Raw genomic sequence first — 13,648 nt, 5'->3', positions numbered from 1 at the left:
AGGACTGGATAGAGTCACCACGAAAGTTAAAAATAGGTGACATATTTTTAGAATCAAAGATCCTTGGTCTTAAAAACAGGAAAAATTATTGGAATAATATTGTTGGCAAGACTGTACTCTGGAGAACTATTCGCACAACTAGAATATTCTAATTACCTGGTGTTACCACCAGCTATAACAGCAAATATAGATGGAGCCCAGGAAAAAGAGACCTTGGACTGAAATAAAGGGATACACTGGGGAAGAGGGAAAAATCAGACATTTTAATCCTCTAGTCGACACTAAATAATTTTTACTCAACAGCCAATATTTTAGTGTTAAATTAGTTACAAGACTATTGTTTCCTGAATAAATAGATACAGTATTGCAAAGTGAAAAAAGAACAAAGGACATAAAATGATGGTTAAGCATTTCTTATTCTGTTTCATGTGCAGAAAGCCAGCAGTATTTGGCCCTATTTAATAGATTTCTAAACTGGCGTTTTATACTTTTACAAGAGAGTGATTCTGTGGTTTCCTTCTAATGACCACACCTGGGATGGAAATTTTTCACAGAGAATAAAACAAATACCTCTCTATGTTTATAAAAGATTTTCCAAAATGTGTGTACAGTTGTGTATACAATTACTGTAACTGTGCATGCACACTGGACATTTAGATTTATAACTAAACGTTTGCACATTTTAGAATGCATGAACATGCTTGAAAACTAGACTCTGCATGTCTACAGTGTTATATTATCCAAACAGTAATGTTTTTTGCAACAATTTTCTTACCTTCCCAAACTCTGAATGGTTTCCTGCAGCTGGGCAGGGGCCATTTTGCAGAACTTGATTTTTGAAAGCTTTCTTTTAATTTTAAATATTCTTTTGGGAAGGAAGATTTCATGGAGTTGTTCAGTTCTGTAATTAATGGAAAAGAAGATATAATTATAAAATGAATACATTCAGAATAGGTATTTGGACAAATGTATAGTACAAAAAATAAAAATGTCTTCTGTATTGTATAACATCTCTGTAATTACTATGTCTTTAGATCTTTTCAAGTTGATGAAGATCACAAGAGAATGAGATTTTGCAAATATAGAAAGCATAATTCTTAAATTTATTCTTCAACCTCCTTATCTCCAAGCTTCCTACCGGCAAATGAAATTAAGACCAAGAAAACATACTTTATGGAATTACAAATATTCCACTTTTAAAATTAAGCAGGAAAACACATTAAAAATAGATGCAGACAAGCTATAAGTGACCACAGGCAGCATATATCACACACTTACTCAAACAATCCCTATTACAAAGTAGTGATGACCCAATGTACAGACATACACAATTAGATCCAATGTACAGCATGTACAATTAGGTAATCCTGGTAAACATTAGTAAATATAAAAACATTTTCATGAACATAGTCTATACATCTTATTGTGATTCCATTATTCAGGTTACATTCTGGTATTTCCTTTAAACACAGTGATACAATACCAGTTATCAAGCCTAGTAGACAGGACTGAGGATTGAAAAATTGTCTAGAACATTTATTTACAGCAGGGGTGGACAAACTTTTTGGCCTGAGGAGGGCCACATCTGGGACAGTGTATGGCTGGCCATGAATACTCACAAAATGGGTGTGTGTGTCGGGGGGAGGGGTTACAGACTTTGGGGTGGGGCTGGAGATGAGAGGTTTGCAGTGCAGGAGGGGGCTCTGGGCTGGGGCAGGGGGTTGGGGTGCAGGTGGGTGAGAGCTTCAGCTGCGGGTTCAGGTCCTGGAGTGGGTCTGGGGATGTGAGGTTTGGGGTGCAGGAAGATGCTCTGGGCTGGGACTGAGGGGTTTGAAGGGTGGGAAGGGGATCAGGGCTGGGGCAGAGGGTTGGGGCACAGTGGGAGGCTTGGTGGCGGGAGGCTCTAGGCAGTGCTTACCTCAAGTGGCTCCTGGAAGCAGCGGCATATCCCTTCTCCAGCTACTAAGTGGAGGCATGGCCAGGCGGCTCTGCACACGGCCCCATCTGCAGGCACCACCCCTGCAGCTCCCATTGGCTGCAGTTCTCAACCAGTGGGAGCTGCGGGGATGGCACTTGGGGCAGGGGCAGCATGCAGAGCACAGCCCCCCCGGCTCCCCCTATGTGTAAGAGCTGGAGGAGGACTATGCTGCTGCTTCCAGGAGCTGTGTGGAGCAGCCCCCAACCCTGCTCCCCGGCTGGATCGTGACAAGCCCCAGATCCCCGCACTCCCCAGCAGGAGCTTGAGGGGCATATTAAAACAGCTGGTGGGCCGAATTCGACCTGTGAGCCACAGTTTGTCGACTCCTGATTTACAGTCACACCCATATTGTGCTGATTGGAACCAAAGACATTTTCTTGGTGGACAGGATTAATAACCCTCTGGGATAAAGAGTTTAGTCTCAAGCAGCCATTAGTTACTTAAGAAATATTTGGGGGGCAATTTTGTTATTCTAAAATGTTCTGAAAATAGGAACACAACCCAGCATGGGCAGGACCTTGCTGGCCACATTAACCTGCCTATAGTAATACACCCAAAGAAACTAACAGTGAGAAAAAAAATCTTTCTTTGGGAGTATTACTATAGGCAGGTAAAAACACCCTCCTGAGTGCTGCAAGATACAGCGCTGTAAAGCGTCAGTGTAATCAGAGTGGCAGCGCTGGGAGTGCGGCTCCCGATGCGGCTGGCACGCTACATCCGTAAAGGATGTGTTTACTATCAGCGCTGGGAAGCTCTCTTCGCCAGCGCTGCCGCTTCCGAACACACCACACTTCAAAGTGCTGCTGTGGCAGCGCTTGAAATTCCAAGTGTAGCACATACCCTAAGGCTCAGATCCTCCAAGGTATTTATATGCAAAATGGGAGATAGGCAATGCTAACTACCTTTGAGGATCTATGTCAAGAATAGAAATTAGAATGGTGGACTGACAGTTTGTTAGGTTTTATTTTAGTTTAAGATGAATAGAGAAATAATTCCTTGTTGGAAAAGTGTAAAATTTGAAAAGTTGCCTTTTAGGGACACATTCTGATAATGTGTGCACGTAAAAGTTTGGAATTTGTGTTCTAAGGTGTACACGTCAGGACCCGGCGCTAGGGTTTCTGCCCCTAGGGCGCGGGACATTTCGCCGCCCCGTGCGCGGCGTGTCGCGGCTCCCGGTGGAGCTGCTGCAAGGCATCCTGCGGCAGGTCACGGAGCCATGGCTGCCCTGCCATCGGGGGGCGCCCTGGGCTTGCCGGGGCTGCGTCTCGCTGACCCAGGGGTGGGAGGCGCCTGGGCGCGGGCTGCGGGCTCCGCTGACCCCGGGGCGGGGCGCCTGGGCTGCTGGCCGGCGGCGGCTCGTTGACCCCGGGGGGGGGTGTGCCCCGTGGCTGCCGGGCTGCGGCATGCGGCGCACTGACCTCAGGGGTGCGCTGACCGGCGGCGCCCTGACCCAGGGGACACCTTGGGCTGCCGGCGGCTCAGCCCCTCCAGCAGCAGCGGCTGCAACCATTTAAAAATTTTTGGGGGGGCGCCACTTTTTGGCGCCCCCAAATCTTGGCACCCTAGGCAACCGCCTAGTTCGCCTAAATGGTTGCACCGGCCCTGGTTACACTGAGCCAAAGAAATGAGATGTCAAGGGTAAATTTCAAAAAGGAAACATTTTTAAAGTGTTTCCTCTGCAAAAGCTAATAAATATTTAAGAAGGAATACACAGGAAGAGTTATTGCACCGAAATTGGAAATTAAATGCAACCACTAAAGTCTGAAATAGAGGGATTTTAGTCACACTTCAAATGCAAACAAATCTCAATGCACTCTTAACTATGGAGTCATTAATGATGTGTGTCACTGGGCCAAATTCTGCTCTGAATATACTTATAGCTGGATTTACCGAAATGTTCATTATTATTTATACATGACAACAGAATTTAGCTGACTGTATACTGTTAGCAGGCACTTGCTATATTTTTAGCTGCATATTTTTTCAGCCCAGAAATGGGAAAAGGAAAAAAGTTACAAGTGTTCTCTACATTTAAAAAAGTTTCATTTTTATACCTGTTTGGAAAAAGACTCTGGCAATTATAGTACGGCACAGTGGACATGGAGTGTTGGTTGGGTTGTCTTTGGCAAGCATCCGCAAGCAAAGTTCACAAAAGATGTGGTGGCATGGATAGCACATATACGGATTGAAATAAACATCCAAGCACACTGCACAGAGGTAGCTTTCTTTATCTCCTCTTTGTTCATGCTCATCATCTGTATTCAGGTTATCATTTAGAGTCTGCAAGGAAAAAGAAGAAAAATCTCTTCACAGCTCAGTTTAAAACTTCCAGATCAGTCAAGTAGGAGGGAAGGTGGTCTTGTATATATCTAAGAAATAAAGGTATGATTCCCAATGGTTAATACATAATTCTTTCAAAGAGATAATGAAGCATCCTCAAGTGACAGAAATGCTTCTTACAACAAGCATATTGAGGGAAACAATTATGGACATTAGACCTGGGAGCCTAAAAGTAAAGGGAAAAGTGGAACCAAAAATACTGGATAAAAATATAGCAATTCACAGATTCCTGCCTTTCCTATAAATCTTAATATTTTCTCTGTAATTTTATAACAATAAAGAGCTGCTAAGTTTAACACACAAATTTAGTAACTATAAAAACACTATTTGCATTTCTTCTGCTTTTGAAAGAACATTGTCCATTTGTGGCATGCATGCTCCAGTGGGGATAAGGACTCAAAAATGTTGGCAAGTGCATGCTTTTGCCAAAAGCAGTTGCTCTACATTTTCATAAGCTAATCTACTTGTAGGAGGACCAACCTGGTCCTTTCATATGGTCTGCAGAATGCATGAGCACTAAAGTTTTACACCCTTATGCCAAGTACTAGCCTCGGACAACCTTTCATTCTTGCTCAGAAATGGGACATGTGCATCAGCCCCTCGGTAATATTCAAGCCTTATATAGCACTTTTGATCCTGAAATCTCAAAACACTTTATAAAAAGAGGCAAGTAGCATAAGTCCCATTTTACAGATGGGACTTAGGCCTGGTCTACACTACGCGTTTAAACGATTTTAGCAGCGTTAAACCGATTTAACGGCGCACCCGTCCACACTACGAGGCCCTTTATAGTGATATAAAGGGCTCTTTAAATCGGTTTCTGAACTCCTCCCCAATGAGAGGAGTAGTGCTAAAATCGGTATTACCATATCAGATTAGGGTTAGTGTGGCCGCAAATCAATGCTATTAGCCTCTGGGCGGTATCCCACAGTGCACCACTGTGACCGCTCTGGACAGCAATCTGAACTCAGATGCAGTGGCCAGGTAAACAGGAAAAGCCCCGTGAACTTTTGAATTACATTTCCTGTTTGCCCAGCGTGGAGCTCTGATCAGCACAGGTGGTGATGCAGTCCCAAATCCAAAAAGAGCTCCAGCATGGACCGTACGGGAGATACTGGATCTGATCGCGAATATGGTGACAGCTTGTTAATAGTCGAGTGCACGCGCACACTAAGCAATTAATTCGGCAAGTGATGCGTCCATAGGGCCGAGGCTAGCGGTCGAGTTTCCCCGGAGGCGTTGACACTGTGGGTATATCCGTAGCTATCATAGTTCGAGTCTACCCCCGCAGTTGGAATTCTGGTTGGATCAGTGCCTGATGGGGAAAAATCATTGTCGCGGCAGTGGGGTTTGGGTAAATGTTGTCACTTCATATCCTTCCTATCGGGAAACACGGCAGATCGAATCATGTTCGCGCTTTTTCCCATGGAAATTTGCCCTGGCAGAAACCATAGCACGGGCACATGGAGCATTCAAGTTCTTTTTTTTTTTTTACTGTCACCGTAATGTGTACTGGATACCGCTGAGCAGAGGCATATCTGCAGAGCGCTACACAGCACGCATTCATATTGCTTTTTGCATGATAACAGAGACGGGTTATCAGTATTGTTCTGTTACGATCTGCTGCATTGTAAAGTTGGCAATGAGATGACGGTTATTGTCATTCTGTACTGTTGCTGCTTCATCGGGTGCCTAGCTGAGGTTCTGGTACGGGCGCAAAGGAAAATTGAGAATGATCCCCTAATGAATCCTCTTTTATGGTATCACTAATAAATAGAGTCAGTCTGCACTAGAATATTGGGGCTGTAACTAGAGACCAGTGTAGAGACGCACAGCTGCTGCCATTCAGAAGCGGCGTAGTAGAAAAGAACGGAAATCAGGAACAAGTTACAGAGGAGAGCGCGTGATGTGAGGAGAGAGAGTGAAAAAGAAAAAAAGTCACCTAGAAACGAAAGAGAGATGAGCATTTTATCCAATGAATAAACACAGAGAGGAAAGTGAGAGGAAAGGAACGAAGAGTGAAAAAGACAATGAAGGAAGACAGTGCGTGGTAGGGAGGGTGAAGCATAAAAGTCTAAGAAACAGTCTTAGGCGCACAAAACGAGGAGCTTGTCTGTTCAGGAAGAAAGTATAAACAGGCCGGCTGGAGATAATCAAGTAGCGAACTCCGGAAGCGGGAACAGAGAAATGGGAATAGAGAGAGAAGGAAAACTGCGAGACAGAAACAGAAACGCGGAGAGAAAAAAAAAAAGGAAGAAGGAGTAGAAGAAAAGGAAGGAGAGAAAAGGAAAGAACGAAAAAGAAAGAATAGAGACACGAAAAGGAGGTGAGGAGAAAAGGGATAAGGAAAAAAAAGAGCGAAAAGACGAGAAAGAAAAGCGCGTGAGGAACCCAAGTGAGGAAAGAAGAGGAGATCCAGGCTAGTGGGTGGGAAGACACAGGACAAAAGAGGAGACAATGATTACGATCAAGAAGAGAAAATCAGATCGGAGAAGGAGGTGAAAGGTAACTAAAAAGAAGAAACAACCCAAATGCCGAAAAGAAGGAGACAGAGACAGGAAAAGATTGCAAACAACAAGTTTGGAAGAAAAAAGGAGAGAAGTAAAGAGATAGGTTTGAATTAGAAGAATGCAGGTTGTTGTTGGAGTATTGTGATAAAACAACGAGAGGGTGGAATAAACGGAAAAGGAATGAGGTCTAGTTGAGGAATGAAAATAGAATAAAAAAGGGATTCCGGACTAGCTGGAAATGTGACACTTCTTTCATCGAAGAAGAATTGAAATGAATGAAGCAAAGATATTGAAGAAAAAGAAAAAGTTTCAGAAAAAAAGAAGAGGATTGACAAGAAAAAGATAAAACGTGTTGTAAAAGTGCGATACGTGGTGGATTACACTGAGATCGGGCGTGAAATCACGGAAAAAGGATGAATAACACGGGGACAAAACAGAAATGGAATGTGAACAAAAATGACAAAAAACACGAGAAAGAGAAAAAAAAGGAAAGGACAGAACACATGACATAGTAATTACAAATGACCTAATCAAGTTCACTTAAAAGAGGAGTGGCCGAATCGACAAGGAAGCTCCAGGATTAAAGGGCTTCAAGAAAGACGATCGCGGACGGAGGGAGGGAAGGACGAGGAAAGAGAGGAAACGAAAAGCATGCTCCATATAAGAAATGTTAAGATATGCTGCACAAAACATGTTTGGCTGGGATGAGTTGCCGAAACATCACCAATTAATGGAGGCTGTATTGAAGAAAATAATAGGCAAGAATAATATGGCGCAATAGAACAGTGGAAGAACTTACGAAAAAAAACTTTTGTTGGATGGATACCTGAAACTGGGAAGGTGAGAGTTGCAAAAGTGCTTCTAGTGGGATTGCAAGAAAATGATATAGAAAAGAAACTGGAGAAGTGGAAATCTGAAGTAAATAGGATGAAATCAATAAGTGACAGGTGCAAATACTGCCACTATAGGAAAGGAACAATAAGTTTGCACACATACAAAATGCGGGCAAATGAGACTGCCTAGGGAAGTCAGTAATGCAGGAAGGGATGAGGAAGGTCATAGTGCACGCCAAAGCTAAATATGAGTCACCAGTGGTAACACGTGTTGCAAAAAAGAGAGACACTATTCTGGGATGAAATATTAGCTAGGGGTGTAGCAAGACACAAGAAGTAATTCTTTCCGCTCTACTCGCACGCTGATAAGCCAGCCTCAGACTGGGAGTATTGTTGTCAGTCTGCAGGGGAAGAAGGAAAGAAAGGAAAAAGACAAAAAAAGAGAAAGGCACAACATTTCCAGAAAAGAATTAGAATGAGACAGATAAGAAAAGATCCAAGTCGAGAAGAGCAGATAAAGAATGATTAAAGGTCTAGAAAACATGACCTATGAGGGAAGATTGAGAAAAAATGTTGGGTTTGTTTGAGTCTGGAAAAGAGAAAGACTGGAGAGGGGACGAGAAAAGTTTTCAAGTTTGTACAGAAAGGGTTGTTTACAAAAGATGGGAGGAAAAATATGTTTTTCTTAACTTCTGAGGATAGGCAGAGAAGACAATGGCTTAAAATTGGCGCAAGGGAGGTTTTACGGTTGGTATGGCAAATTGCAATCGCCAACTCATTAGATGGGTCTCTTGCTTTGTCGTCTTTGAGGGCGGATACTCGGGTGCCATTTTCTTGCCCTCTGAAATTGGAGTTTATTTGCCCAAATAGTGTTCTTATGTATGGTAGGGGAATGTGGATGAGAGAGAGACCACAATGGGTACCCTCTTAATACCAGAATCCCAGCAACCAGAGGCCCCTGAGGATAGTCGGTGAACCAACATGAATGACAGTTCCTCCTGGGGACTTATCTTCCATCAGACCAAGTTAAATCCATCGCACTTAAAAAACAGCTTGTAGATAGGGGGGGGCTCCTTGAAAACTATTGACTAAACTCCATGCACGAGCACCACATGAGTGCCGAGCATACTACTCTTCTTAACTTAGGTCTATGGACCCTTAACCTCTATAAGCGCCCACCCGAGCCATTATTCCACTTTCCTCATTCTTCCGCCTCAACTCTTTTTACCCTGGCTCCAACACCAATCCTTATCTGCTTCCAACTGCCACACTGTTTCTGAAGATGAAAGACTGGGGAGGGGTTTATCAAATAATGATGGACTGCAGGTGCTCTAATAATTGGCTTCAGGTGGCTCACATAGTTAAATCTATAGCACACTTTCATCTTCAGACTTACAGAGGAATAAAAGCTCCCTTCTAACCCTTCCTGCTGCTTCTGGCACATAGTTGTTTATCACATTGGACATTAGAGAAAACTTACCTAACTGTCAGAGCTGGTCAAGCACTGGAAGTAAATTGCTAGGGAGATTGTGGCATCTCCATCATTGGAGATTAATTGGAAAGAAGTAAGTTAGACAACACCTGCGGGAAATCTTAGATAATACATAGTCCTGCATGAGTGCAGGGGATTGGACCTCAGATCGACCTGTCAGGTCACCTTCCAGTCCTAGGATTCTAATGAATTGCATTAATCATGCTATCATCATTTAATTCTTAACTGATTGTAATCCTGAGTCAGCTGTATATTCATGATTTTGCGCAGCATCAGTATAGAGGATATATATGCCTATATTTATCTTTGATCCCATTTGGCCCTTTTTAAATAATTGCACACATCTTACCAAACATAGCTTTTGCTTTCTAGAACCTGTCCAGATGTCGTAAGCTTTGTAATCTATATAAAAATATTTAAAGCAGAAAAAATCCTCAGGCCAATTCTTTTAAAATTCTTTGGTGCATGTTTGTCCTGTCATTTAAAATGTTTTACTTAGTAGCTGCTGATTTAACACTCTACCCTGGTTACCACTGAAATAGCAAATATTATCATTAATCACTGTAAGATACGGACATCATCCAGACTCCTTTCTGTGTTTGGAAATTTATATATTGACTCAACACTTCCTGACTTACTCTATCATTATTGATGTTTAATCCCACACGTCTGTCTAGCAAAGGAACTATACCAGGATTAGAGATTAATCTCTCCTAGCATTTTACAGATAGATTTTTATGCTACGTAAAAGGTTGTACAAGATCATTCTAGGAGAGCCGAATAAAATTCAAGGTTTCCTTATATACGTAAAAAATGCTCTACCCCATTGGCTACTTGGAACTCTCAGACAAGATCCTAGGATCAAAATCTATGTATGTGGCTATAAAATAATCTGTGGAATGAGATTGACACTCCATCCCCTGCACTACACCCAGAACAATGAGAGAAAACAAGGACGGTGAATTGCCTATTTCATGGTATTCTAGTGGTAATGAACAAACCAAAAGAGAGCTGCAAGAAGAAAAAGGATGGTTAATACAATAGAACATTTTAGAACGACCATACTGGGGTCGACACCAAAAGTCCATAAATTAGCAGTATTCTGGTCTTCCTGAAGATGGCTATACCAGATGATCCCAGAGGGAATGACAGGACAGAGGTAATCATCAAGTAACTCCATCACCTGTCAACCCATTTCACCAACTATCCTGGCAACAGGGATAACCATCTCCTGCGCACATCCCTGGCTAATAAAACATTGATCGACTAGTGGTGCACTTGATTGTTTGTTGAAAGTGTGAACTGGGAGTGCTGTTTGTTCCAGGTGGGCCTCTGATGGGCCCTGACTGTTATAGCAAAAAGGCAGTCAGCTGTGAACGGCAGTGTCGCGAGAACGCGGAGATGGCTAACACAGACGGGAGTTTGACTGGGAGAGACCACTCTGAGGCCTTTGATCTTGAAAAGACTCTCAGTGAAGAGTACTGCTGCAATACCTGAGGAAAAGCTCTCTAGAAGGAAGGTCGAATTTTATGATGAAGTGAGCGCCATCTCAGACTTTATGTGAAACTCGCCCAGGAAGATAAGCCATGTTTTTCTGTCTTTCCACAGACAGAAGCAACGTTTGTTCTTGATGCATGTGCCAAGTGGTCTCCCATCATTGATCAGAGAAGATTCAAGGACTGGAGAAAAAGTATCCAACCCGCAAATTCGAGCATACCGAGAAAAATAACCGAAGAAATTCCTGGACCCATATGTTTCAGGATAATGCATTCTGCGGGAACACGAAACGATTCTGAGAGACCAACAGAGCGAGTTGACGCCGGGGACAAGAAGAGATGGATGAAGAAAATTGGCAGCATTGTGAACCTCCAGAAGAAGACAAAGAGAGAATACCATGTCACAGCAATGCAGATAAGAGTGACAACCGTTTCATGTTACTCACTCAGGTACTAATGTGGAAGAGTGGACTAGATGGTAACAGCTGAGAGGGATATGGAGCAATAGAGACTCACTGATTGGAAGGCATGAGCTGCAACTGTTCCTACCTGTGAGGGATGGGGGTTCCACGACCCCCGCTCTCAAGAGAAGGAAGGTAGGTGGTGGTGGTCGGGACTCCTTCTCAGGGGAGCTGAGTCATCTATCTTCCATCCCAACTGGGAAACCGAGAAGTGTGCTTTGCTGCAGGAGCTAAAGATCATGATGTGATTTGGAGAGACCTGCCGAAACTCTCAAGCAAAAGATGGCTACCTCTCTTTCCTGTTCTCCACGTTGCATCAGTGATACTTGCATCCTTAAGTGGATCACTGTCAGACTATGTGGCTCTGGAAGAAAGGATAAAGGAGTTTTGAGGCACAACTGATGTCTCGTTCATAACCTCCTGTGGATGAGAAAAAGCCAGGTAGAGACCGTTGCCTTGGAGTCAATTGAATGGCGAATGCAGGTGGTGTCAGAGAGATACGTTTTGATTAGATTGACCAGGGCATGGATGGTTCCCAGAAGAAGGATGGCTCAGGTGGAAGATAGTCTCCACCTAACAAGAAAGGGAAAAGAATCATAGTTGCAAGCAGGCTGGTTAACCTAGTGAAGATTGGCTTTAATACTAGGTTCACTTGAGGACAGGAGACCAAGCCCTTTGAGGTAAGTGAAGAAGTGGAAATATCCGGGAGAAGCCACGAGCAGGAAAGCAAAAGGAAGGACTCCTGCCTCAATGAGAAAGCAGGATCATCAGTGAGTTATCTTAAGTGCCTATACACAAATGCAAAAAGCCTGGAAACAAGCAGGGAAAACTGGAGTCCTGGACAGTAAAGGAATTACGATGTGATTGGAATAACAGAGACTTGGTGGGATAAACTCACACTGACTGGAGAACTCTCATGGATGGATATAAAACTGTTCAGGAAGGACAGGAACAGGGCAGAAAAGGTAGAGGAGTTGCATCGTGTTATAAGAGACAAGTAGACGCAGCAGCTCCGGTAGGAAACTGAGCAGAAAATCTCTGGAGGAAGTTGAGAAGTGTGAGCAACAAGGGTGAGTCATGGTGGGAATCTGCTATAAGATCACCACACCAGGGGGATGCGTGGATGAGTTGTCGTCAGGCAACTAACAGAAGTTACTAGGTACAAGGCCTGGTTCTCATGGGAGCAAGTCAATAAACTCCGATATCTGCATGGGAAAAGAGCAATTAACAAAGTGGTGCACAGACAATCGCAGGAAGTTTTTTGGAAGTGTAGGGACAATTTCCTGGTGGACAAGTGCTGGAAAAGGAACCAACTAGAGCAGAGCTCTGTTCTTGACCTGCTGCTCACGAAACAGGGAGAATAGTAGGGTAAGCAAAAGTTGGATGGGAACCTGGGAGGCAGTGACCATGAGATGGTCGAGTTCAGGATCCTGACACAAGGAAGAAAGGAGAGCCGAATACGGACCCTGGATGCCTTCAGAAAAGCAGACTTATGACTCCTTTCAAGGAACTGATGGGCAGGATCCCCTGGAGAGAATAACATGACGGGGAAGGAGTCAGAGAGCTGGGTTTATTTTAAATGAATGCTTATTGAGGTTGCAGGAACAAAACCATCACCAATGTGTACAAATAGTAAATATGGCAGGATGACCACCCTTCGGCTTAACAGTGAAATCCTCGCTGTGAGTGGAGAGGGCTGGTAGCGGGGGGGTGGCGTAGGGGGGGGAGAGAGGGGGGAGTAGGGTAGGGGAGTTGGGGGGGGGGTGGGGGGACCGCAGTGAGGAGAAGTAAGAGGCAGGGAAGGGGAAAGGGTGAGGCGTAAATGGAGCAGGGGTGAATGGGGAGGGGGATGGGAGGGTGTGAGGGAGGGAGGGGGGGGAGACGGACCGATAGAGGGAGGGGAGCGAGGTGGAGGTGTGTGGGGTAGGGGGCGGTTGGGACTAGGGGGGGGGGGGAGCGGGGAGTGCCGTCGAGGGGGGGGGAGGGGAGAGGGGAGGAAAATAGAGGGATGGGAGGGGAGGGGAGGGGGGGTGAAAGGCGGACGGAAAGAGGGGAGGGAAGGGGGATGCGGGGAGAGTGGGGGAGGAGAAGGAAGCGAGGCGCACTGGTGGGTTGGGGGTGATTAAAATTACATTATTATACAAAAATAAAACAAAAAGAAAAAAAATTGAGAAAAAATAAACATAAAAAATTGGGGTGGGGGGGGGGAGGTGGTGGGGCGGCGGAGGGGAGAGAGAGGGGAGGAGGGGGGGGGAGCATAAAAAGCAGAGGATAGGGAGTGTCAGGCGAGCAGCGGGGTAGGGGGGTGGGGGCGAAAGAGGTAGAGAGTGAGGGGGGGCAGAGGGGAAAGAGCTGCTGGAGAAGGCTGTCAGGTAGGGGCACAGGGCTGCCGGAGAGGGGAGGCGGGGAGCGTGAGAGTGGGGGGGGGTTTTGGAGGAGCAAGTGGGGGGGAAGGGGGAGGAATGAACGTGTCGAATGGAGGGGACGGGGCGGGAGGGGGAGGGTCGGTGGGGAAGGGGGTGGGGCGGGGTGGTGAAG

The 13,648-nt window shown here is 44.8% G+C and overlaps 1 protein-coding gene across 3 annotated transcripts in view; it reads right to left on the bottom strand.

The window, feature by feature from the left end:
* Positions 1-13,648, bottom strand: part of RNF180 (ring finger protein 180) — a 132,626-nt gene that overhangs the window by 21,639 nt on the left and 97,339 nt on the right. For all 3 annotated transcript variants that reach the window (XM_075066975.1, XM_032794813.2, XM_032794814.2), the window contains 2 exons: positions 4,033-4,258; positions 776-901 (listed from right to left, as the gene is read on the bottom strand). In XM_075066975.1, the coding sequence (XP_074923076.1) occupies positions 776-901; positions 4,033-4,258 (352 nt within the window). The remainder of the gene's footprint in view (positions 1-775; positions 902-4,032; positions 4,259-13,648) is intronic.

Source organism: Chelonoidis abingdonii, chromosome 6, assembly GCF_003597395.2.
Source record: "Chelonoidis abingdonii isolate Lonesome George chromosome 6, CheloAbing_2.0, whole genome shotgun sequence".
Classification (NCBI taxonomy): Eukaryota; Metazoa; Chordata; order Testudines; family Testudinidae; genus Chelonoidis; species Chelonoidis abingdonii.
The sequence above is the reverse complement of the archived record's forward strand: the minus strand, read 5'-3'. Positions and strand labels throughout refer to the sequence as shown.